This window comes from Bubalus bubalis, chromosome 2 (genome assembly GCF_019923935.1).
Source record: "Bubalus bubalis isolate 160015118507 breed Murrah chromosome 2, NDDB_SH_1, whole genome shotgun sequence".
Lineage (NCBI taxonomy): Eukaryota > Metazoa > Chordata > Mammalia > Artiodactyla > Bovidae > Bubalus > Bubalus bubalis.
The window spans coordinates 186960695-186986791 of record NC_059158.1 but is presented as its reverse complement, the minus strand read 5'-3'; the positions used below and the strand labels follow the sequence as shown (position 1 = coordinate 186986791).

At 58.5% G+C, this 26097-nt stretch overlaps 1 protein-coding gene across 14 annotated transcripts in view; it reads left to right on the top strand.

Moving 5' to 3' along the window:
- Window positions 1–21590, top strand: part of ARHGEF10L (Rho guanine nucleotide exchange factor 10 like) — a 170607-nt gene extending 149017 nt beyond the window's left edge. For 12 of the 14 annotated variants that reach the window (XM_044938210.2, XM_044938204.2, XM_044938213.2 and 9 more), the window contains 3 exons: window positions 10887–11061; window positions 18616–18738; window positions 20471–21590. In XM_044938210.2, the coding sequence (XP_044794145.2) occupies window positions 10887–11061; window positions 18616–18738; window positions 20471–21009 (837 nt within the window). In that variant the 3' untranslated portion in view covers window positions 21010–21590. The other 2 variants (XM_044938214.2, XM_044938215.2) reach the window with 2 other exon arrangements.
- The last annotated feature ends 4507 nt before the right edge of the window (window positions 21591–26097 follow it).

The window sequence follows — 26097 nt, the reverse complement described above, 5'->3', positions numbered from 1 at the left end:
CTGCTGTGGTCCGAGTGGGCTTAGACGGTGGGTCAGTGTGGGTTTGGGAGCCGGTCTGTCTGGTTCCAGTCCCTGGCTCCACTACCAATTGCCTCAGTTTCCCCACCTCTAAAATGGGGAGAAAATTACAGAACCTGCCTCAGGACTCAGCACTGAGATGCACCTAAAACTCCCAAGTCCTTCCCGGTGAGGAGTCGGCCTTCATGTTGTGGTGAACACAGGACCTCCTCAGGGTCACAGGGACCCCCCAGGAGGCGGCGGGCCATGCCCTCCTCCAGGGGATCTTCCTGACCCGAGGATGGAACCCACGTCTCCTGCACTTTCCTGCATTGCGGGCGGACTCTCCACCCACCGAGCCACCCGGGAAGCCCTGGTCCCCTTGCCCCCCGCATCCAGCCCCCCGGCACGGGTCCCAGCTTCGCCTTGGTCAGCGTGCATCCTGATCTCTCAGGGGACCCCTGCATCCAGGGTGTGGATCTGTACGTGGTCTGAGGTACAGCCCTTCCCGGGGCCTCACCCTGCGCGGGAGGGCAGGACGCTGCCTGGCAGGGCCCGCTCACCTTCTGTACTGAGCCCAGGGGCCCTGGGGTCCAGGCTGTCCTGAGCAGGGGCCCATCGGTTGAGCAGGTGCCGTGGTTGCTGAGCGCAGGCCTGTGAAGGGGGCACCCGGACTAGCGCCGTGTGGACTGGCTTGGGCAGGACGGGCGGGCGCAATGCCATCCGTCCCTCGGGGCTGGGATCAAAGCCAGGCCTCCATGGTGGACCTTTCTGGAATGGAGCTTCCTCACGCCTCGCCCTGCTCCGGCCTGACGACCCTGGCTCCCTCTGCCCTGGCGGCTCCAGCCTCCACGCCTGCTCCGGGCTCTGGCAGCGGCCCCCCTGTGTGCAGCTGTGGAGAGGGGGTCCCAGGGTGACAGGCAGCCCTCTCCCGCGCCCCGTGGGTTAAGGCTGATGGGGACTCACCCAGAGGCTGGTCCCGGCTCTTAGTGAGGAGGAGCCCGTGGAACCTTTGCGGTGGTCCTCCGATTGAGCCCGCTCAGTCGCGTCCCGCTCTTTGCGACCCCGTGGTCCCCTCACTGCCCCCCTTCTCAGTGTGAGGAGGAGGGAGACGGGCAGGAGACAGTGACGAGATGCGCTCTGGCCACGCGACATCCCAGCAGAGGTGAGTCGGGCGTGTGCTCAGCCCCGCGCTTCCAGGACGTCGCTGCCCCTCTGAGTCCTGGTTTGGCCTCCCGGTCTGACAGAGGCTCTGCCGTCCCACCTCCGCTCACTCGGGCGGCGAGGGCGCCCAGGCGCAGCAGGTGCCCGCTGCCCGAGCCGTCTTCTGCTCGGTCTTCACCTGGTCCCCGGCTCCCTTCTCCGCCTCTGCACTGCGGCCGGGCTTCTATAATTGAAGGGAACAGAAGGAGATTAAATAGGACTAATGAGGAGCGTGTCTTCAGCCCGGGCTCTGAGGCGCCTTCCAGCCGCACAGGGGGATTTCAGTCTGCGTTAGTGGTTCTCTGCTGTTTGTTTTTGTCCACTGTCGTTTATTTTCTGGTTCTCACTGTGATTTATCACGGGACATTGACAGTTCTGTTCATAAAGACAGAATGTACTGCGGCAGCGGGACAGGCTCCCTGCTGGGGGCGCTTCCTGTGGGTCTCGCTCTGGGTGTGGCCGCGGTGCCAAAGGGAGTCTGCACCCACCTCCTTAGGTGCTTAGTGACGAAGGCACCTCTGTTGCAGGAGTTTTTAACTTTGGAGGGGTGAGTGGTTTACAGACACTTGGGAGATGTTGGCAAAAACTATTGATCATCTTTCTAGAAAAATGTACCATGCACACCAAATTTTTGCCCAGTTCATTCAAAAATGGCTTGTTGAAGACAGGTTTGGGACTGGTTATCGGTCTGGGGCAGGGATGGCGTCCATCACTCTATCCCTTCTAGGTTCCGGGGTGGCCCTGAGCCAGGAGACCCCACACTTGTTGAAGTCTCTCGTTAGACAGGAATGGCCTCGTCCCCACTTTACAGATGAGTAAACTGAGACCCAGAGGCTTTAATGGACTTGCTGGTAAAAGGCAGAGGTGCAGGCACGCCTTAAGCCTCCCTCCCGGCGCAGGATCCCTTGGTCTTGACCAGGTCAGATTCTGGAGGCAGAGTGTTAAGCTTTGGACGGAGCCCTCCAAAGGTGTCCGTCCGTGGAGGTCAGGTGTATGCTGTGGAGTCCTGTAAATGGGTGACCAACGGTCCCATTTTGTCCAGACAAGGAGTTGGACTCCCAGTGCTACAGCTGGGGCCTGTCTGAGCATACCGGGGTGAGTGTGGCACCCTGCGTTGGAATCCTGGCTTTCCCCCCAAATTTTCCAAATACTGCACCTCTGTGAACGGCACTCAGCCTCTCAATTTGTTTATTTCAGCTGTGAAATGTTGGTAAGAATAAGGCAGATAAGGGAAGGGTATTGTGTGCTAATTGCTTTTAAAAGACCACCTCTGGCTGCTCGGTTCAGCGGCTCCAAATGTGACCTCTGGTCTTAATCCTGGGGTGTCCCCTGGCTGGCAGAGTTGACCCCACAGCTTTCTCAGAGCCTCAGACCTGCCTGTTAGGAGAGGGTGGAGGGTGATGCCCTCCTCCCAGGTTGCGGGGGCACTGAGCCCCCCAAGTGGAGGCAAGTTGGGGAGGTGCTGGTGGGTGCTCCGTGGGTGGTTTCTGGGCCCATGACTGGACCTCCCAGGTGAGTGCGGACCAGGAAGCAAGGGCCCCTTCAGGCCCATGCCCTGCGGGGCACTCGGCAGGAGGGTGTCGGGGGACAGCCCCACGCCCCCGCCCTGCCCCTGCCCAGTGGATCGCCTGGGCTCACCCTGTCCCGTCCTGGGTTCTTTCCCTCTTCTTCCATGAAGACCTCCGGGAAGATGAAGTGCCCCGCAGGGCGTGGACAGTTGGCGCTCAGCGGGCTGGAGCTTTGCCAGCCTCCTGCTTTTCCTCCGCAGCTCCCAACCCCCAGAGCGCCCAGCCCCCTTTCTGGCTCCATGGCGTGATCTCAGCCCTAACCACTTGGAGTGCTGAGCTGCTCACCCTGGGAATTTATGGAAACAGGCCCAGACGCGTCACCTGGAAGCGCATAAATCGTGCAGGATGCGGCTGGGCTGGGTCAGCCCTGTCTGGGACGGGATCGCTCACCTGAGACCCTTCGAGCAGCGGTCTGCAGCGGCTGCAGGGAGAGGCCGAGGGGCCCAGCCCTGTGGGCAGCCGCGGGACCCTGGCTCCGTCCCTGCTGCCTGCCCGCTCCTGCCCGCAGCCCTGGACTTGGGGCCCTCACGGCCCATCGGCTGTGTCCCGTGAACCACCCAGCACTCTCCCAGCTCTGTGACGATCGGGACTCTGGAGATGGGCTGGAGCCGCGAGGCAGCCCCGGGCCCTCCCCTCCAGCGGCCAGCCTTTTTTTTTAATAACTCCTCCCACCCCCACACAACTTTAATTTTTCAATTTTTATCAGAGGATAATTGTTTTACAATATCATGCTGATTCCTGCCACACAGCAACACGAATCAGCCTCAGCTGTATGGATGCTCCCTCAGTCTGGAAGCTCCCTACCCCCCAACACCATCCCATCCCTCCAGGTGGTCCCAGCGCTGGGCTCAGCCCGCTGGCCGTCTCATTTGCGTATGGGAGTGTGTGTGTTTCCACCTCCATCTGTTTCACCCTCTCCTTTCACCGCTGTGTCCACAAATCCAGGCCCCACGTCTCCTCTGCTGCCCCGCAAATAGTTCCGTCAGTAGCATCTTTCTAGATTCCACATGCACGCGTTAGTATACGACATTTGTCTTTCTCGTTCTGACTTACTTCACTCTGTACCATAGGCTCTGACGCATGTATCCCGTATCATACATAAACACACACGCCATTTGGGACTAAATCATTTAGAAGCCAGCGGCAGATGTCTTTACTCGTCACACTAAATGCTTCAGCAGGGCCCTCTGACCTAACTTCAAAAGCATTATCGTGCCCGGAACATCACATGAATCTACTGCCCAGGGACCCATTTTCCCAGTCTGTCCCCAAAGCACCTTTCATAGCCACCCCCCTCGCCACCTCCACCCGGCTGGGAATCCCATGTTGCACCTGATGGTCATAGTTCTTTTGCCTCCTTTTATTTTTTAAATAACTTTATGTGTTTATTTACTTTTGGCTGCACTGGGTCTCCATGGCCGTGCGTGGGCTTTTCTCCGGTTGTGGGAGCGGAGGCTGCTCTTTGTGGCCGCATGGGCGTCTCATCAGGGCGGTGGCTCTGGTTGCTGACCACGGGCTCTAGGGCGCGTGGGCTCGGTAGTTGAGGCTCTCGGGCTTGGTTGCTCTGAAGCATGTGGGGCCTTCCCGAATCAAGGATCGAACCTGTGTCTCCTGCCTAGGCGGGCGCATTCTTCACCCCTGAGCCCCCAGGGAAGCCCTCGTCTCCTTTTAATCTAGGAGAACTCCGCTCCTTTTCCTGTGTGTGTGGTCTCCACGAGAGTGACTTTTTTGAGAAGTCCAAGCCTGTGTCTTGTCCAAGGTCCCACCAGCTGGAGTTGCCCCACCATTCCATCCTGATGAGGTGGGAGCGTTTGGCCAGGTTCTCTGCAGGGAAGCAGGGCTTTCCCGTCATATTGCTGGGAGGCGGGGAGGGTGTAGGCTGGTCCCATCCTTGGTCGCTTGGTTGAGGTGGGCTCTGCCAGGTGTCCCTGTCATCGGGGTACCAGCTTCTATTTGTAATTACTGTGGGCAGTTCTTGCAAAAATGGGAGAATACTGTGTTCCTCAGCGAATTTTCACTGCAAACTTTTATTTAAAGAGGATTGTCCTTCACCGCCACGTAACTGCCCTCCTTGACTACCACTTGACACGCATGGATTATTTTTAAGGCCTGGCGAGCTACCATCCAGGACCACTGCTGCTAGTTTTGATGCCCACATGGTCTCAGATTCGGCCAAAAGGCACCCCTTGTGCTGGCTCCTGGCTCCTTTGGATGCTCCCCATCACTCTTGGGTCGCCCCCTTGCTTTCTGCCTCTGAGGACACCCTGCGCTCGCCTGGCACTTCCCCTGCCCCAGTCACCATTTCTCCAGGGCGCCCTGCCTGTTTCCCTTTCACGTGGGATGGTGTTTAGAAACCAAGGAGGGTGTGCTCACTGCCGTTGGGGAGGCATTGCTTCCAGACGTTGCTAGTGCACAGGGCCAGGGAAAAAAATCTCAAGTTCATACTGCTGCCTCTAACTCAAACCCAAGGTCGCAGAGCTCTCCTGTCGCCTCTCAGGCTTCGCTTGACTCTTGCTGTTTACCCCCCGCCCCTTGTTTCTTAGTTGAGTCCAGCTCTTTGCAGCCCATGGACTGTAGCCCGCCAGGCTCCTCTGTCCATGGGATTCTCCAGGCAAGAAGGCTGGAGTGGGTTGCCTTTCCTCCTTCAGGGGATCTTCCTGACCCAGGGATCTAAGCCTCATCTCTTGCCTCTCCCGCGCTGGCACCAGCTGGCAGCTCCGCCGCCGACCCTGGTCCTAATAATAGCGTGTGCCTCAGCCCCACAATGTGGTTTCAGGGTCCCTGTGCGTGTTCCAGCACGAGCACCACCCAGCCTGCTTAGCAGAGTTCAGGGTTCCTTTGTGGATCTTCTTGTCCTTAAACACGGACCGAGGCTGTGTAGTCAGAGGGCAGAGTTCCCAACCTGCTTGAATGGATTCTTCTCTATGTGGGTGTGACCATGTTCCAGTAAAACTAGATTCACCAAACAGGGGTCAGGCTGGTGTAGCCCCAGGGCCACTGTGTGCAGACTTGTGATCCAGACTCGCATCCTAACAGAGCAGCTCCCAGTGCCAGGGAGGCAGCCAGTAAATAGCCTGGACCGTAGGGGCCCCGCGGGCTGGGCCTCCTGGGGCCCAGAGGAGGGGCATGGCTGCGTTGGTTGTGCAGGTGGGCGGGGGACCTTCTTCAGGGACAAGGCGGGTAGAGGCCTCTTAGACGGTAAGGTAGCGCCCCACTTCTGCCCCCCCCAGACTGGCCAGAAATTAGAGGAGGGGTCCAGAGGTGAGAAGGGGGAGCCACAGCCTGGACTCGGGGTGCCAGGTGGGTAGCGTTTCATCCAGCCTTAGTGGATGGCCTGGCTGCCTCTTGGGGAAGGATTTCTGAGCTCCTGTCTCCAAACACACCATGTTTGGGAAACAAAATGAGGTGCGTGCCTCTCAGCACTGAGCCCCTGCCACCCAGGGGTGCTGCACTCAGCGCCCTCAGCCCCCTGGGGACCCACAGTGCTAGGGTGCCACCCGTCCCTGCCCCATATGCCCAGGAGGCCCCGCCAGGGCACCCAGACCCAGCTTCCCCCAGCAGGCTGCTGGTGAGGGGAGGGGTGCTGGGCGGCGCGGAGGTGACTGAGGAGTGAGGGGGGCGCTGGGGCTGCCGCCGCTCATGCCCATCCCTGCCCCGTACCCCGCCCCTGCCATGCCTCACCATTGGACTTGGCAGGTTTGCACAGGCCTCAGGCAAAGCCCTCTGGGCCTGGAGACAGACTTGTTACGCCTCTGGAGAAATGAGCCTGGATTTCCACTGCTGACTTCTCTTTTAATTAGATTCCGGCGGCAGCGTGCGGGGCGGCCTGGCTGCAGCGCCGGGGCGGCTTTCCCTGCGCCCAGGTCTCTCTGCACTGGCGGTGCAGTCTGGCTTTGTGGAGTCGGGAAATGCCTCTGGCCTCCCGTCAGGAGTCGCGCACGCGCGTGAGCACGCACCGACCTTCCTGTTGGTGTCTGTGTGCATCCGTGTGTAAGTGTGTGTGTGCCGGTTTTTGGAGAAGTCTGCAGACAAAGCCTGCTGGGGCCCCTTCCGTCCAGCTGCCCTGTCCCTTCCCGTCTGCCTCTCTAGGTGGCACTGTGGATCTGGCCGCAGAGTCTCACCTGCGATGGGGCTGCTGGTGCCTCGGCTGGCGGAGGGGGTGCCCTGTTGGAACCCTGTACTCTGCCTGGGTCTGGGCCTTCAGGAAAGCTGAGTGCGGGCTGCGGGAAGATAACCCCCCTCCCCACCAAAAGGGGTTCTTTCCTTGAAGAAGAGCTCCTCTAGGGAAAGGAGCTTCCGGCCAGCGCTGCCGGGGCTGAGTGAGAGGCCAGAGACAGGGACGTTCCCCTCCTTGCCCTGCACTGCATGGACGGAGCCGGCTTTTTGGAGGCTGGGGAGGGGTGCTGAGGAAGGAGGAGCAGAAAAACACCCCCACAGAAGGCCCTAGTCTGAGTCCCCAGTCTGAAAAGGAGGGAGGCGCTGCCTGGCCTCTGACCATGCCTGGCCTGATAGCAGACCCCCTCCTCACCCCTGGCCTGATACGAGACCCCCTCCCCCCGCCCCCCTCCCCTGGCCTGATATGAGACCCTCCCCCCCCCCACCCTGGGGAGCCCCCGCTCCGATGGATGTGACACGTTCCCACCTCAGAGGAGCTGCAGCTTCTGCCCTCAGGCCCCCGTCAGGACCCTGGACTTTGCTGTGACCCCAGCCCGCCCGGCCTCCCCACCTGGCTGCAGAGTCCTGCCGTCGGGACCGGGCTCAGAAAGCGCTGTCTCATTGGCCAGCTCGCAGTCCTGCCTGCCGGGGCCCTGCGTCCTGATCGGGGTGCGCACCTAGCTCACCAGCCTGGCTCCCCCTGGCTCCCTGGTGGAGACCCCCTGCCCCAGCTTCTTTATCATGGCGGGAAAACTCTGGTGGTCTGAGCCGGGACGGACCTGGGGCTGAGCCAGGGTTGGGGTGATTGCGGCAGAAGAAACAGAGAGCCTTATTGCCGTTTCTCACTTGCTGAGCCCGTGCAAGGCCCAGAATTCCTGCCTGCCACCACATAGCTCTCAAACCGAGCTTCTTCCCAAGGTGAACCTGAGCTGGTCACTTAGCAGGCCCGGCCCCGCCCTCACTTTAATCAGTCCACCAGGGTTCTCAGGGCTACCTGGCGTGACCTGGCCCTGCCTGCCTCTCCCACCTCTGTCTTGCCATAGCACTCCCAACAGACCCAGTAACACAGCACGTTCATTCCTGCCCCAGGGCTTTTGCACTTGCTGCATCCTTTGCCCAGAGTGTTCTCCCCCCTACCCCATATCCCAGGGCTGATTCCTTTACGTTTGATAAATGCTACTTTCTAGAGAGATTGTCCCTGGCCACCCAATCTTAATGGGCTCTCGGTACTTTTCTGAGCAGTGGTTATCACTGTTGGGAGTAGCTTTTGTCTTAACCGTGTGGGCTCCTTGGTTATCTTGTTCATCACTGTATTCCCAGCATCTAAACCCACGCCAGGCATATCATAGGGTCTCCAGAACATCTGCTGGACGAAGGAGGCTGTATTAAGAACTGGGTTTGTGCTAAACCCTCCCTCACCCAGAAGTCCCTATAACCCTTGTGACAATCTCCACCTACAAATGGGGAGATGGAGGCACCAGCCTGGGAGGTTACTGAGGAAAGGAGATTTAGCAGCAGGTCTGATTCCACGCCCATGTTCTAGCCAGCATCTCCTAGAGTCATGGGTTTCCACCCAAATCTGATCTTTATAGAAAAAAAAATGGAAAAAACAGAAAGGAGGAAAGTCACCATGTTCTGCCCTGGAATAATCCTCACTGTGCAGGCTTCACTGCCCGTCCCCCTCCCCTCCCAGCCTGTCCCCTTCCCTGGCCCTCCCCGCCCCCTCCCCCTGGCCCTCCCCGCCCCTCCCCTGCCCCTCCCCCACCCCTCCCCCTCCCCTGGTTTTGGAGATGGCCCTTTTTGTTTCTTTTTACAATAACTGCTATGACATTCTCGCTTTTCTATGTTCATCACCCACTTTCTGTAGACAATAACACAATGTTGAGTAGATGGACGGTCCACTGGGTGGATGCGCCAGAGCCACCTGACTGTCCCCAGTGATCAGGCATCTGTCTAGTCTGCTCTGCTGGGGCTTGTTGATGTTTAAGTAACAACCCAGTATTGTAGCTGGATTTCAAGCATCCATCCATCTGCTCTTTGATCAAATTTCACCGTGTGCTGAGGTGTCTGCCGGGCACGCCGAAGGGCCTGAGGCTCTGTCTGTCCTTGGAGTCCATGGGCCAGAGTAGGAGAGAGCCAAGCGTGGCCAGAGTGGAATAGATGTCGCCGGGCTGGAAGATGGCAGGCAGAAGGCCAGGGCAAGGGTGCCCAGGGTGGGCCTCGTGGAGGCCAAGTCTTCAGGTTCTGCAAAGCTGTTCCCAGCAGGGCAGTGGGTGATGCCCGTTGCAGGCAGGCCATCGCGAGAGCAGTGATGTGGCTGCAGAGTGCATCCTGAGCATGCTTCGGGCCTGGGCTTTGGTTGGACAGGGAATGCGGGAGTTGGGGCAGAGCTGGGTCTGAAACGCTGAGCTAGGGAACTTGGATTTTCTCCTGAGCTGGATGGTAAGCTGGGTATTTATCTCCTTGCTTTGCAAGAGTTATTTTTTTAAGATCAAACTTTTATATACACCTGTTTAAAGGAAAATCAAATAGCATGGGAAGGTTTATCTGGAAAGGCCCTTCCCACCCCCATCCCCATCTCCAGTCTTGCTCCCTGACATACTTTCACCTGTCCTGTGTTTGAGCCGTTGGGAACTTCCCTGTGACTCTTAATTGTCTGCGCCACTGTTTCTGGATATGTCAAGTTTTGGACACGTCGTGTCTCCCTGCAGTGAAGATGAGGGTTGGCTCGCAGCACCCGCCTCCCTTCCCCAGTGGTTCTGTTCTGTTGGTGCCTTTGTTGTTGTTGTTGCTCCGCCACTCAGTCGTGTCCGACTCGCTGCGACCCCATGGACTGTAGCACGCCAGGCCTCCCTGTCCATCACCAACTCCCGGAGTTCACTCAAACTCATGTCCATCGAGTCGGTGATGCCATCCAACCATCTCATCCTCTGTCGTCCCCTTCTCCTCTGCCTTCAATCTTTCCCAGCATCAGGGTCTTTTCAAATGAGTCAGTTCTTCACATCAGGTGGCCAAAGAATTGAAGCTTCAGCTTCAGTCCGTCGAATGAATATTGAGGGTTGATTTCCTTTAGGATTGACTGGTTTGATCTCCTTGCTGTCCAAGGGACTCTTTTTCAGTAGGACAATTAGTAAGCCTCGATTCTTCTTTCTGTGCCTCTGTAACTTTAGATAATGTGCGCGAGCTGCCACTTCCTCTTCCGTAGACTTGCCGCCCTGTCCTTCCCTCGTGTCACGGTCGAGCCTCGTGTGCGCTTGTCTTTCCCTGTTCCTCCTTCAGTGCTATCCCGTGGGTAGCTTGAGCTGGGCCACCTTAGAAGTATTGACATCCCAGGAATCAACAGACACAACACACCAGGATTCACCCCGCCAGTTGTTAAGCGTTTACCAGCACACCGGTGTGGGGCTTCTGAGTCCCCTCCCTCTGACCTGGGTTCGGGGTTGGGTGAGCTTGGCCCGGGGCTCCTGAGGTCCCCTCCCTCTGACCCAGGTTCAGGTAGAGGTGGGTGAGCTTGGCCCAGGGCTCCTGCATCCCCTCCCTCTGACCCGGATTCAGGGTTGGGTGAGCTTGGCCCGGGGCGTCTGAGTCCCCTCCCTCTGACCCGGTTCAGGGTTGGGTGAGCTTGGCCCGGGGCGTCTGAGTCCCCTCCCTCTGACCCGGTTCAGGGTTGGGTGAGCTTGGCCCGGAGCTCCTGCATCCCCTCTCTCTGACTTGGGTTTGGGGTTGGGTGAGCTTGGCCCGGAGCTCCTGCATCCCCTCTCTCTGACTCGGGTTCGGGGTTGGGTGAGCTTGGCCCGGAGCTCCTGAGGTCCCCTCCCTCTGACCCGGGTTCGGGGTTGGGTGAGCTTGGCCCGGAGCTCCTGAGGTCCCCTCCCTCTGACCTGGGTTCGGGGTTGGGTGAGCTTGGTCCCCAGAGGCTCAGCCGGCCGGCCCGTCACGGACAGCGCTCCTTCTGTGCCGCAGCAAAGCTTCGAGGCGCACCAGGATGAAGCCGTGAGCGTGACGCACATGGTGAAGGCGGGCAGCGGCGTCTGGATGGCCTTCTCCTCCGGCTCCTCCATCCGCCTCTTCCACACTGAGACTCTGGAGCATCTGCAGGAGATCAACATCGCCACCAGGACCACCTTCCTGCTCCCAGGTGAGACCCTGCTGTCCCGGGTGGGGGGCTGTGGACGGGGGAACAGACACGGGGGAGGCGGCCTCCAAGCTGGGCCAGCCCATCTCACGAACCTCGAGGCAGCCTTTGGTCGGCCGCGAGAACCGGGCCCCTCGGGGTAAGCAGCTGGCTGAGGGTCCCGACCCAGGCCTGCCCTCCGGAAGCCCTTCTGGCTGTCCCCACAGCACAGCAGGCCGGCACCCGCGGAGGCAGGCTCCAAGCTTGGGGACTCCCGCGAGCCAGGTTGCTTAACGCGCCATGTCGGACAGGAGGCCCAGCCCACCTATACCTGCCACTCCTCAAACCCAATTCTGCCTCAAATCCCCTTCAAAATGAGCAAAGAGAAACAGAGAGGCCAAGTACGGACCTCTTTCCTTAGAGGTCTCTGAAGAAAGGCTGGGGTCCCTCTAAGTCTGCCATCAGGGTCTGGGTCAAGGGGAGGGCGAAGGCCCTGATGTCCTCTGCCTGGGGCCGGTGCTTCACCCTGCAGGGCTGTTTGTGGGACCCACAGGGAGGGCTACGATCTGGGTGCACCCTGCACCCTTCCCCTCACCCAGAGTCTGCCGAGGCCTCCGTGGAATTGGCCACAGGCCTCGCCCTTAGCGCTGATCCCTGTGAGCCATGCTGGGAGCCAGGACAGACGCGTGCTCAGGGCCCACTGCTGCCCCCAGCCAGCTTGAGAGCAGCCCTCAGGGCCAGCGGGCCTCAGCTAGACTTGCCCCTGAGTTTCCACCAGACAGACTGACCCGGAGCTGGTCTGGGAGGATGCCGGCTAGGCTGGGGGCAGCAGCTGGGAAGGACCCCAGGGCCAGGGAGACAGCAGGTGTGGCGGGCTGGCCCGGAGCTGATGGTGACAGGGACTCGGCTGATGGCCACCGCAGAGGCTGGGAGTGGCATGCGCTGAGCCGGGGGCCAGGGCTCCTGCCTGGTGAGGCTGGGCAGAGGGCAGTCACGCCAGGCAGCACCTCAGAGGCCACAGGGTTCCACCCCAGCGGCCTGGTCCCTAACTCCACACAGGCTGCCCAGCGACCACCCTGGCTCCTGCTGCCCCCCAGCCACTCTCACCGGCCAGTCCTCGAGTCCAGACGGGTGGCCGTAGCAGGGGATGCTCACCAACAACACGGTCAACAGCCACAGCGGCGGTACGCAGAGGCTGCACTCCGCCAGGAGCCCTATGCTGAGCTGGGCGCCAAGGGCTTTACGTAATCAGGACCTCACTGTCCCCATTTTACAGATGCAGAAGCTGAGGCTTGTTCGGCAGGGTAAAGTGGCTGTCCCGTGGTTGCACGGCCAGAGACAGGACTGGGAGTCACGTCAGGTTGGACTCAGTTCAGAGCCTGGCTGCGTGCAACGGGGGAGAGGTGGTTTCAGAAGCGGCCAGGGTCCCGGCTCGGCCGCTGTGGGGTCACAGCAGGTCTCTCTGCCTAGCGGAGCCTCTGGTCCCTCTGTGGCGTGGGCAGTGGTTCCTGGCTCCGGGTAAATACTGTCAGGAAGATGCCTTGCTTAGGCCTGGGTTATCCATGAGGAAAAGAGACGCCTTTCTAACCTGCCCCCCAGGGTGTGGGGTAGGGGCTTGGGGGACCTTTGTCATGGGCCCTCCCTCACTCCCTCCCTCTTTACTTCCCTCCCTCCCTTCTTTCTTTATTTTTTAGCTTCAGTTTCATTGTCTCGCATAGTGTTTAGCCATTATGTGAGGTAAATCTATTTTAATTACAGTAAAAATTTCTCAGTATCACAGAAATATTTCCACATCTGCGCTGATAGCTAAATTATTTCACATTAGTGGAACAATGGGGAAAAAATGGATAGCCTTATGGGCCTTTTTCATCTTCTCAGTAAAGTCTGGGGGTGGTGGAGCAAAGTAGAGAAGGAGTCGAGCGTGCCCAGCGGCCGGGGCCGGCTGTGCACGGACCTGCTGAGGGCGGAAACCAGCAGCTCCTGCTGCGCAGCTGCCCTCCCCGCGCGTTTAAAACGTGTCCTCACGTCCAGTGACTGACTTGTTCTTAGCAGTTAGTCACCCTTAAAAAAGAACTTCTCTGGTGGCTCAGACCGTAAAAGATATGCCTGCAATACAGGAGACTGGTTTCGATCCCAAGGTCAGGAAGATCCCTTGGAGACGGGAATGGCAACCCACTCCAGTGTTCTTGCCTGGGAAATCCCATGGACAGAGGAGCCTGACCGGCTGCAGTCCATGGGGTCGCAAAGAGGCAGACACGACTGAGTGACTAACACAATTTCAAGACACGTATCAGAAGAAAGGGCAATCGTTACCGTGAGGACGACTGCAGACAGGTAACCAGAGTCCCCGGGGGTTAAACGACCAGCTTCAGGTCCCTCTGCTGAGGGGCCCAGAGCCCGGACCTGGGTCACAGCCGTCTGACGGGCTAACCGGGCGGCCTCCCGCTTCTCCAGCGTCTGTTTCCCAGTCTGAACGACGAGGGCCTGGGATCGGAGCTGAGCTCGTGGGGCCAGATAGGAGCCCAGAGTCAGACAGGCCCTGCCAGCTGCGTGGCCCGGCGCTCCAGCCCCACCTGTCAGTGCAGGCGCGGGTCTTGACCTGAGCCGGTGAGGACAGCGCCCCAGGGTCCCCAGGTGTCACAGCCCCGGGCCTCCTCCCCACGGCCTGGCCTTTCCTAACACCAGGAGCCCACGGGTGTTACAGCCCCAGGCCCTGCCGGCCGGGAGGCCCCAAGCCCAAGAGGAGCCAGCCCTGGGTGGAGGGGGCCTTCAAATCCAGCCCATACTGTGTCCTGGCGGGAGAGCAGAGCAGGATTCTTAAATTCTTTATTAGAGATATTTTTAAAAGGCTTTTAGGTATTTTTTTTTCTCCCCCCACACCACCAAATGAAATAATTGTGTAATTACTAATGAATTTGTTCCTCTTCTTAAGTGTGGTCTTTTTTAAGGACGTGTTAAAAATTCATCGCGCTTCCTTCCCCCGGACCCTTTTCCTCCACTCGCCTCCCTGACTGGTATTAATGCAGTTTTGAACCTAAACTCCCTCCTCCTCTTGACTAGTCAGGTCATTAATAAAATGTTCTCCGAGAGCCTAAGCTTTTTAAAGTTGTATATCTCCAGATAGATGGCTTGGGTGAGTTGAGCACTGCCGCATTAAGTCTCTGTGATAAAATATTTATCCACCATTAGACTTTTTTTTCCCCCCTTTTGGACTGTTTGTGAAGTGCCTTGCTCTTTTCCTCGAGGCAAAGCGGGAGGAGGAAGGGCCCAGAACGAGGTCTGCAGATGAAGTCATTTTTCCGTTCTGGCACCTCTTGTGGTTTGTGGCCGCCTTCTCTCATTTGCCGGGTGTCTGTGCTCTGGGGGGCTCGGGGGAGGGAAGGGCATCAGGAAATGGTCGCTTGCTGGTCCTAAGGTCCCCGGGGCCCTGGAATAGGAGGGAGGCATGTAGGAGGGAGGCATCTGCCACTGCTCCTTCTCTTGGCTTTGATTATTTCGTGGATTTCTGGCTCTGATGGAGCTGATCTTAAAACATTTGGGTCTAGGTCCTTTTCATAATCACATTTTCCTAATAGCCTCCGTTTATTGATTGTATATTATGGGCTAAGAGCTGTGCTCAACTGTGTGTAATGTATTATAGTGTGTGGTATATATGTGTATATTTATATACACACAGTGTGTGTTATATACATATATAAAATTTCTAATAATCATAAAATTGAGCAGAGCACGTACATTGAGCGATGGTAGAAAGTGGCTCGTGGATTCACGCAGCTGGTAGGAGACGCCAACGCCCACGTCCTCGTTCCCTCCTCTGCTGTCATTCGTTCATCCTCTCATTTAATCACAGGCCCTTTTATAAAGTGTTTATTGAGTTTAGTTGATTTGCGCTCTTACAGAAGCCGCAGGTGTGCAACGTAGCGACCCACAGTTTTGAAGGGCCGCACGCCTTCACCGGTTACTGCGTGGCACCGGCTGTGCTCCGTGTGCGGCGGGCGTGCCTCCGCAGTGTGTGTGTTTGAGGCCAGCAGTCTGTACCTGCTAACCCCCCACCTCTCTCCTGCCCCCGCCGCCTTAGCTCTCCCGCTGGCGACCACTCTGGATCTGAGTTCACAGATCCTCTGCAGGTGTCCACCAGGAGCCAGGGCATTTGATCAACGTGCTGGGGAGTCCGTTTGACACACAGATAAGCTGCTGCCCCCGGGAAGCTTACATCTGGGGAGGCAAACAGCACATGTCACAGAGAACACAGAGGAATTCCAGAGCTTGAGCAGAGCCACAAAGAGAACACGGGAGGGGCTCGCAGCTGGAGCCTCCTGCGCTTACTTCCTGAGTCCCGAGGGCTGGGGCACCCGCTGTTGGACGTCCCAGGAGCCGGTCCTGGTGCTGGGGGGCCTACACTCCCAGAATTGGTGTGGGGGTGGAGAAGAGTCCCAGCTCCCCCAACCCAGACGCTGTCTGTGAAATAGCCCGACACGCCAGCTTCTTTCCCCCACTCTGGTTTGCATTTGCACATGGAATCCACACTATGAACGTGACCTGTGGAACTTGCATCCTGTCGCCGGACTCGTATATCCCGCTGCCTGCCAGCAGCTCCACCCGGGTGTCTAATGCGCGTCTCAGACGCATCGAGTCCTGAGCTTGGACGTCCCCCCAGCCTGCTCCCCTCCCGTCCCGGGCTGTCTGCTGCGCTGCCTTGCACCCGGCTGCTGCACACGCAAGACCTGGGAGCCGTCCTTCCTCCCCTCCCCACCCCTGTCTGTCCAGTGTGTTGGTTCTCACCACCTCCCTGTCACCACCGCGCCTCGGACCCCATCATCCCTGCCTTGCTCGTCTCTCTGCTCGCTGCACCCCACCCCACCCTCTGTCACGTTGTAACCAAAAGGCTTCTCTAAAATCGGGGTGCGCTGCTCCCCTGCTCAGACCCGCCAGCCACGCCTCGTCATGCTCAGAGTGAACAGTCCCCGCCCTCGCCTCGGCCTGGCCACCCTCCGACCCGCCCTCGGTCATCTCAGGGCGCCTGGTTCCTGCGCTACTCTGTCCTCCGCAGAGCCGCTGGCTCATTCCCATCACCGGGCCTTTGCACGTGTCGTCTCCAGAGCTTCCCTTGGGTCTTGGCGTGGCTGCCTCCCCTTGTCATCAGATCTGGTCTCCTGGCTCCTGCCCCCCCATCCTCCCAGGAAGCAGAATGAGGCATGAAACCCGAGACTCCTCGCACCTACTGTCTGCCTCAGCACCCCCTTGGAATCTCTGCCTGGTGTCTACATTCCTTGTTTTTGTTTCCCCTTCCTCCGTCCCCTCCCAGGGCTGCATTAATACCGGGGTGTGTGTGTGTGTGTGTGTGAGTCGCTCAGTTGTGTCTAACTCTTTGCGACCCCATGGACTGTAGCCCACCAGGTTCCTCTTGTCCATGGGATTCTCCAGACAAGAATACTGGAGTGGGGAGCCATTCCCTTCTCCAGGGGATCTTCTTGACCCAGGGATCAAATCCAGGTCTTCTGCGCTGCAGGCAGATTCTATACTGTCTAAGCCACCAGGGAAGCCCCCATTAATACGGTAGCTTCCGTTAAAATTGAAGTGAAGTGAAATTACAGACTCAGTCCCTCAGTGCCACCAGCCACATTTCAAGTGTGAGTAGCCACATGGGACTGATGGTTACTGAACTGGGCAGAGAACATTTTCTTTGTCATAGAAAGTTCCAGAATGTTTGCTCCTTAGGAACAGAACTTTGTGCGGTTCCCCTCTGCCTCCAGCACCAAATGCAGTGTCCCCCCCATAGTAGGTCCTGGGGATGTGCCGGGGTGCTGAGTGAATGGGTGGTTGAAGGTATCAGACCAGTGTGTTAGGTAATGCTGTGTGAACCGCAAGTTAGTAAATCCTCCTTCTGGGGTGACTGGGAGCTGCACCAGTCTGCTCTGAGACTCTGCAGAAGAAGCCCATACACATGCAAGCGTGGAACTCAAGCAAGTTGCTCAAGCGTAGAGAGGCAGGGATTTCCCTGGAGGTCAAAAGGTTAAGACTCCGTGCTTCCAGTGCAGGGGCCGCAGGTTCAATTCCTGGTCAGGGAACCGAGGCCCCACCTGCGATGAGGTGTAGGCAAAGAAAGAGCGGAGAGGCAGTATAGAAGCATTAGGCTGTAATAAGTGACAGACTCGCACTCTGCCCCCCCACCCTGCCCCGCACTCACCAGCTGGGTGACCTCTTTGGACCTCATCTGGAAAATGGGCACAGCATCCAGGCCGTGCTCCCCTCTCAGCTGTTTCAAGGCTTGCATCGGGCTGGGGCAGGTGTGTGAAGTGCTTTGGAACCTGCAAGGCAGTACTTCTCACAGTGTGGCCCCGGGGCCAGCAGCCTGGGTGCCCCTGGGAACCTGCTGGAAATGTGGGCTTGCGCCCCACCCTCTGGGGGAGGGTGTCAGCTCTCCTGCTGGTGCTGATGCAAGCCCAGCCTGAGAACCCCCTGTTCCGAGCATCACTTCACATGTCGTGGCGTGACTTGGAATTTGAGGAGAGACTAGGTCTGTCAGGGGGCAGGAGGATCCAGGCTGGAGGTGAGACAGCCCTTTGGGAGGGCAGGCCTGGGCCCCCAGCGCCTGCTTCATGCCCCTTCCCGTTGCCCGGAATTGTCAGCAACAGAGCGGCAGCGGTGGAGGCCGGCACCCAGCCGCGCGTGCCCTGTGCCAGGCTCTGGGCTACGTGACTCACAGCCACTGGCTCACTTACTCCTCAGGACGAGGTTGTGAAAGGCCGTCGTCGTCGCCTTGTGCAGTGAGGGAACCCGGGCTCAGAGGGGTTCTGTTTCTGGCCCAAGGACGTGGAGCCAGGAGGTGGCCAAGCCGGGGTTTGGACCCGGTGCCTGCGCCTGGCGCCCTGCTCTCGGCTTGGGCTGTGCTGCCCACACTGCGCCTCCTCCCCGGAAGGGCACAGGGACCCACCTTCCCCTGCCACTGCTCCCCCTCAAAGGCAGAGCCAGCCAGGGGGTGACGACAAGAACTGGTCTGCAAGTCTGGACCGGCGTCAGAAACACACTAGTTCCCGGTGCTGGGAGCCCATTCACCACGGGGCCTGGGACTGCATCTGTGCCCCCGCGGGAGGAAGGCCCGTGCGGGCAGGATGTCAAGGCCGGGCTGGAACCCACAGGGTTGCCAGCTTGCCCAGACCCCTCCCCACACATCCCTTCTGCACTGTCTGCTTCACCCTCAACCTGCACCTCCCCAGGCCTCTCTCTACTCCCCAGCTGGCCAGTTATGTCCCTGGCATGGGCGGGCCCTCAGCCTGCACCTCATGCCAGGTGAGCCGGCCACTGCATCGAGAGCCGACGTGGGCCAGCACTGTGGCATTCCCTCATTGTATCCCCAAGGCAGGCCCGCTTTACACAGGAGGGAATGGAGGCTGGGTGACCCAGGGCCAGAGCCCAGCCAGGTCAGCCTCCCAAGCCCCACTCCTAATCCCAGGGCCGTCCAGCTTCTCGCTTGTCTCAGGAGAGCAGCCCGAGGAGCCGTGCTCTCAGCTTTGGGGGCCCCGTGCACCGCCAGCCCCCAGGAGGACCTGCTGCTCATGCGGGCTTCTCTCTCTGCAGGCCAGAAGCACCTGTGCGTCACCAGCCTCCTGATCTGCCAGGGTCTGCTCTGGGTGGGCACCGACCAGGGCGTCATCGTGCTGCTGCCCGTGCCTCGGCTGGAAGGCATCCCTAAGATCACAGGTGAGACCCGGGAGTCAGCTGCACGTGGCCAGGGGAGGGTGGGTCTTGTGCCCAGATGTGTGCGCGCTCTTCTGATCTGGGGACGGGTCCATTCCCCAGTGTCCTCTGTCCTGTCAGTGGCTCTTCTGATCTGAGGACGCGGTCCGTTCCCCAGTGTCCTGTTGGTGGAATTAAAGCACCTGGCCCAGCAGTCTCCTTGCAGGTCTTCTTTCTGAGACTCAGTTACTTCACCTGGCCATGGGCGCAGCAGGCACGTTGGCCAGATGGCTCATGATTGGCCGAGACACCCGACTAACAGGAGAGGATGGTTTATGATTGGCCGAGACACCCGACTAACAGGAGAGGATGGTTTATGATTGGCCGAGACACCCGACTAACAGGAGAGGATGGTTTATGATTGGCCGAGACACCCGACTAACAGGAGAGGATGGTTTATGATTGGCCGAGACACCCGACTAACAGGAGAGGATGGTTTATGATTGGCCGAGACACCCGACTAACAGGAGAGGATGGTTTATGATTGGCCGAGACACCCGACTAACAGGAGAGGATGGTTTATGATTGGCCGAGACACCCGACTAACAGGAGAGGTTCAGCCTCCCGCTCTGTCGCCACAGCAGCTTCCACGTGTCCCAGCTCCAGAGACAGAAATAACTGAGGGCTCACGGGGACGGAGGGCTCACGGGGACGGAGGTCCACGTACAACTGTGTTTGCCTGGGTTAGAGGAGGGGCCGCCCTGATGTGGTGCTGGGATCTAGGGTCAGCAAGACCCCAGAGCTCTGGGCCCCGTCTCTGCCTCTGCCCTGAGGGATGGATGATGAAGTGGCCTCTTCCAGCCGCTGCAGGAGGGGAGGGCTGAGTGGAGTGGGAGGGAGACGGCCTGAGGGAAACCAACCCCAGGTGGACCGCAAGCCTCTCTGCCCCAGAAGACCCTCTTCCTAAACTGCGGGACTTACTGCTTTCCTGGTCTCATCACTAGGTCACTTTTCTCATCCCGGGATCCGTCCTGGGGTTGCAGGGATGTGCTGGGCAGAGACCCCGCCCGCACGTACTGACAGCCTGGTCGGGGCGGTGCAGCCAGGGCAGCACGTGCCATGATGGCAGGCGTCCTGGGGTCGGCGGAGCAGAGACAGGACTGATAGTCTCTCATGGGTGAAGGCAAGAAGGGAGCCCTGTGGAGGGGCTGAACCGGGCCTCGAGGCCAAGGTGTTGAGTCAGGCAGATGTGAAAGGCTCCCTGGGCAGAGGCGATGGCTTGGGCAAAGGCATGGAGACGTGAGGATGGCCCAGGCAGGGAGCTGCAGGTGCTTCCACACCAAGGTTCCCCTTGTGGTTTATAAGATCACTTGTGTTCCCCTTCTCCACTCTTCCAAAGGAAGTAGCCCTGGAGCATGGCAAGCACTCCTGCAGACCCATGGCCTTCCGGGAAGCTGCCAACGTAGATGGCAGTAACCCAAATAAGCCAAAAATGAAACCCAGGAAGTTCTCCAAGAGACTCAGTTCAGTTCAGTTCAGTTGCTCAGTCATGTCCGACTCTTTGCAACTCCATGCACTGCAGCACACCAGGCCTCCATGTCCATCACCAACTCCCGGAGCTTACTCAAACTCATGTCTGTTGAGTCGGTGATGCCAACTGACCATGTCATCCTCTGTCGTCCCCTTCTCCTCCAGACTCAATGGGTCTTTAAAACTCTGGGCCTTTGGGCCCCTTCTCTCTGCCCCCTTCCTGCAGGGAAAGGCATGGTGTCGCTCAACGGGCACTGTGGACCTGTGGCCTTCCTGGCCGTGGCCACCAGCATCTTGGCCCCCGATATCCTGCGGAGTGACCAGGAGGAGGCCGAGGGGCAGCAGGCCGAGGAGGACAAGCCGGACGGGCCGGCTCCCGAGCCCGCACCCGTGCCCGCGAGCCACGTGGGCGGGGAGCTGATCCGCAAGAAGGGCATCCTCCTGCAGTACCGCCTGCGCTCCACCTCCCACCTCCCGGGCCCGCTGCTGTCCGTGCGGGAGCCGGAGCCTGCAGACGGCTCGGCCCTGGAGCACAGTGAGGAGGACGGCTCCATCTACGAGATGGTGGATGACCCCGACGTCTGGGTGCGCAACCGGCCCTGTGCCCGTGACGCCCACCGCAAGGAGATCTGCTCCGTGGCCATCATCTCTGGAGGGCGCGGCTACCGCAACTTCGGCAGCGCCGCTGGCAGCCCCGGGAAGCCGGCCCCGTGCGGGGAGACGGACAGCACCCTCCTCATCTGGCAGGCGCCCCTGATGCTGTAGCCCCGCCCAGGCCTCGCCGTAGCCCCGCCCAGGTCACACCGTAGCCCCGCCCGTGCCACGTGGCGGCGGGCCTGTCTGCAGCCCGCTAGACTCTCGGCCTGCAGTGGGCCCTTCCCGGGGTCCAGGGTCCCCAGGAGCACTGAGTGGCCTCGCCCTTAAGGGGCCTGCACGGGGCCACAACAGCCTGGAACTCCGCCATGTACCTGAGCGGAGCAGAGGGAAACCTCTTGCTTTTTAAGAAAAAAACAATTTCAGTGTTCAGGGGAGTGGTTTGGGTTTGGGGAGATGGAGGACACCTCCGGAGGAGATGACCTTCTTTTTAAAAGCAAAAAAACAAAACAAAACAAAACCTCACAACTGCCCGGCAAGCCCAGCGCCTCTTGTCTGGGCCCAAGCGGGGCTCAAGGGCGGCCACACGACCCTCGTGGAGGGGTGCGTGCGTGTGAGTGAATGAGAGCGTGTGGGCTGGTGTGTGAATATATATAAATACGTATATATGATGTATATTATATGTGTATAAATGAAGTTTGTACATATTGGAGCTCTGGGAGATGCTGGAATAAAAGGCAAGAATAACGTCAGTACTTGGGTTGTGGGTTGCTTTTTAATTTTGTTTTGTTTGATATGTGGTAACCTAGACAGCATGTTAAAAAGCAGAAACATCACTTTGCTGACAAAGGTCCGTATAGTCAAAGCTATGTTTTTGCCAGTAGTCATGTATGGATGTGAGAGTTGGACCATAAAGAAGGCTGAGGACTGACGAATTGATGCTTTCGAACTGTGGTGTTGGAGAAGACTCTTGAGAGTTCATTGGACTGCAACGAGATCAAACCAGTCACTCCTAAAGGAAATTGGTCCTGGATAATCACTGGAAGGTCAGATGCTGAAGCTGAAGTTCCAATACTTGGTCACTTGATGCGAAGAGTTGACTCACTGGAAAAGACCCTGATGCTGGGAATGATTGAGGGCAAGCGAAGGGGGCAACTGAGGATGAGATGGTTGGGTGGTATCTTTGACTCAATGAACATGAGTTTGAGCAAACTCTGGAGATAGTGAAGGACAGAGGAGCCTGGCTTGCTGCAGTCCATGGGGTCTCAAAGAATTGGACACGACTCAGTGACTGAACAACAACAAGGAAAGAAAGCAGCTGTCACTGTTCCAGGTTGTTCTGGAACCAGCAGGAAGGACTGAGGCTAGGCAGTGTGAGAACAGGCCCTAGAACTGTGCTGTCTGGTGCAGTTGCCGATGGCCTCATGTAGCTATTTTTTAATTAATTACAATGAAATATCGCAGATTTTATTTTATTTTTCAGTCCCATTAGCCACATTTCTAGTGTGACTTGAGGTGCTGCACACATGAGGTTTTATGCTGACTGCATTTGACAGCACAGAGATGACTGTTTCCATCACCCCAGAAAGTCCTCTCCTGCTAGACAGGGGCTCTTGGGAGCTTCTTTTCTGAATGTTTCTGGAAGAAAAGACTGGGCCCCAGTTCTGGAATGGTGTGGAGGCACAGGCCTAGGCATCGACTGGGAAAGCCTGGGAGGAAAAACAGTTGAGGGCTTCACTGTGGGGGGGTGGGGCTCTGGGGCTGTTGCTGTGGGCAATAGAGCTCTGCGGGGAGGGGCCTGAGACCCCTAGGGTGTGACAGAAGGTGGGGTGAGTTCCAGGGGGCGGGAGCAGAGCCCACGCTGAGGGTGGGATTGGCAGGTCGGGCCAATCCTTGGCTTTTCTTGGGTTTCTAGAGCTGCCTGCAGGAAAAAAACAAAAAACCAAACCCAGCCCACCACCCAGAAGGGAAGTGTTCTCTCTGCCTATCCGCCCACCCGTGTCTCTCTTGTCTCCATGTGTCTGTCCATCCCCAGCCACGCTTCTGTCCTCCCCTCCATACTTAACGGTGGCCGCACTGGCATGCGGGGAGGAGGGAAGCCGAGGGGGCAGGCAGACCTCCCGAGGTGGGGTCACACGGCTCGGTGAGTGTCTGTGGGAACCCAGGGCAAGAGCCGCCAAGGAGGGGACATTTCAGCCGGGTCCTGACCCGCCCACTGAGGAGTCATTCCCTCGTCCACTCCTTTCACATGCCCCTCGAGCCCTGCGGTTCTCAGGCCTCGTGCTGGCTGCTGGAGCCACAGAGGTGAGCAGGTCTACCGCCGTGACTGTCCCCAGGAAAGGCATGTGGAAAGGGAGGGCAGGCGGGATGCCTGTGTGCAGGGCTGAGGGAGGGCAGGGTGTGCAGAGGAGCATGGGAGGCCGTCCCACGGGAGTGGGCTGCCTGGGGGTGGTCTGATTCCTGGAGGGTGAGTGTCCAGTGTGGGTCCTGGGGAGCGGGAGGGGGAGCTGCGTCTGCGGGAACCCTGACCCTGGACGCTGACCAGCTGCATCTGGTCCAGATGCACCCACCTTCTCCAGGCCTCAGTTTCCCATTTTCTATCAAAGGGAGGCTCACTACTATCCTGCCCGCCTCTAATGGGAGAGGAGGGCCTTGCTAAGTACAAATGGGATAAAGATCAGGTCTTCATCTCATTGCTCAAGTTAATCAAATGCCCTTTCTGGGTGGGGCTCTCAGGCAGAGCTGGACAGGACTTTTCCTGGAACAGTAGCTGTAGGTAGGGTTTACTTGGGACGATGGACAAGCCTGCAGCCTCAGATCTAGCAGGCCTGTGTTCACGTCCAGCTCTGCCAAAGCCCTGATGTGTGTCTTTCAGAGCTTCCCTTCACCCCCTTCTCAGTTTCCTCATCTCTAAAATGGGGATGACGAGACCTTGCAGGAGTGCCAAGGACGAGTGGTATTAATAATACTTATTTCCAAGAAGTCCGTGGAAAGTGCTGGAAAGACCCTCCCCCGGCAGCTCTGTGATGATTCCTGTGTCATCCTACTCAGCCTTGCTCCAAACGACTTGAGGCAGACTGTTCATATTAAGGAGTCCCTCCTCTTGTGCAGGAGTTAGCGTCTGAGAGCTCTGCGGTTCTGTTAGATCCCAGCCCTGGAGCTCCCTCAGCAGAAGGGCACCCGGGAGATGTGGTGGGGCCCATGAAATCCGTCACCGAGCAATTGACTGACTCCGCTGCTGTAGTGAAATTATCATATCAGTCAACAGCTCATCTTGCAAGCCTCTGACGACAGAGCGAGGGGGAATCGGGGGAGTAGGAAGCAGCTCCCGAGATGCGAGGAGGACGTGCCTCGCATAGGAGAGGAGACCCTGGCTTTAGATACTGATCAGAGTAATAATAACCACAAGCACTCGGGGTGCCCCCGCTCGTCTCATCCTCACAGCCACGCTCTGAGAAGCTGTTCTGTTTGCCTCGTTTGCAGGTAAGGCATCTGAGGCACCTCCCTTGCAGGTAAGGGATCTGAGGCACTGGGAAGTTAAGCAGCTCCCCGGAAAGTGTCAAGGCCAAAGACTGAGGACTGTCTGCCGCCAGAGCCAGACTCTGAGCCACCAGGTGCCTCTGCCCCCAAGAGCAGAACTTGGGAGACAAAGTTCCAACTGTGCTTTCCCCACTCACTAGCTGTGTGGCGTCAGGCACGCGCCTTAATCTCTCTGTGTCCCAGCAAGGGGAGAGTGAATAAGCCCTGCCTTGGGAACCAAGTGCCTTTCATTCAGTGTTTAGTAAAAACTCACTCTTCCCTGAGAGCTCAGTGGGTAAAGAATCCGCCTGCAATGCAGGAGACCCCGATTCAATTCCTGGGTTGGGAAGATCCCCTGGAGAAGGGATAGGCTACCCACTTCAGTATTCTTGGGCTTTCCTTGTGGCTCAGCAGGTAAAGAATCTGCCTGCAATGTGGGAGACCTGGGTTGGATCCCTGGGTTGAGAAGATCCCCTGGAGAAGGGAAAGGCTACCCACTCCAGTATTCTGGCCATGGAGAATTCCATGGACCTTACAGTCCATGGGGTCACAGAGTCGGACACAACTGAGCGGCTTTCACTTTCACGTGCCAGGGCCTGCATCGAGGTGGACACTGGGCAGACTGGTGAGCCAGACACTGCTCACGTCTGTCCCCTCCCCATTCTATGGGGGATGCAGACGAACCAGAAGATAAATAAGAGAAATGTGTCAGATGGTGTCTGTGCTCTGGAGAGAAATGGCGCGGCGGGGGTGGGGGTGGAAAGTCCCGGGGCGGGCACGGTGATGTTAACCAGGGCGGCTGGGGAGGCCTCACTGAGCAAAGAGCCACAGCAGGACCACACGAGCGGCCGCAGAGCATTCTGGGTGGAGGGAGCACCACGTGCAAAGTGCAGGTGGGCCCTGGAGGCGGGGAGGGGCACCTGGGAGGTGGGCGTGCGCTACTGGGCCAGATCATGGGGGGACCTTGCCTTTTCTTGGTGACAGAGGGAGTTGTGGGAGGGTTTTGAGCAAAGAACTGATGGCCTGCCTCTGGCTTTGTGACAATCTCCCGATTGCTAAATGGAGGAAAACGCGTGGCGGCGGGAGTGGAAGTGTGGGGGCTGGGAGACCACCAGGAAGCTGTTGCCGCAATCCAAGTGCAAGATGCTGGTGGCCCGGGCCACGGCGGGTGTGCCTGAGGTCAGGGTGGATGGGTTGTGACGCTGGAGCATCCGACGAGCAGACACAGCCTCTAGACAAGCCCCTTGTCAGGAGATAGCTATGAGCTGGACCCTCTCCCAGCTGGGATTCTGTGCAGCTGCTGACCGGGGATCTCGGGCTGCTGGCAGACTGCTCCCAGCTGGGCAGCCCAGCCTGTGGTCCTTTCCCATATGCTCAAGGACACTCAGCCCCTGGGCCATCGCAGACCCGGGGGCTGAGACCCTCCCTGCCCTGCGGTCAGCAGCACTCTCCCGCCCTGGTGGGCATGTCAAGGACGCAGACCTTTGCCCTCTGCCCACAGCTCTGTCTCCCTTCACCTCCCTGGCTTTCTTCTGCCTGTGTGAGGCCCAGGGTGTGGATGGGGAGTGCATTTCCTGCCCCAGGAGCCCAGGTAGTGTCCATCCTCAGGCTTGTTCCCTCTGGTCGGCCCCGTTTCCGACTTGCAGATTGAAATGGGACTTCTGGCCAGGAGAGAGCAGCTCTGGGGCCCATGGCCTCTGGGCTCAGACAAGGAGCTTTGATCTCGATTAATAACAGGAA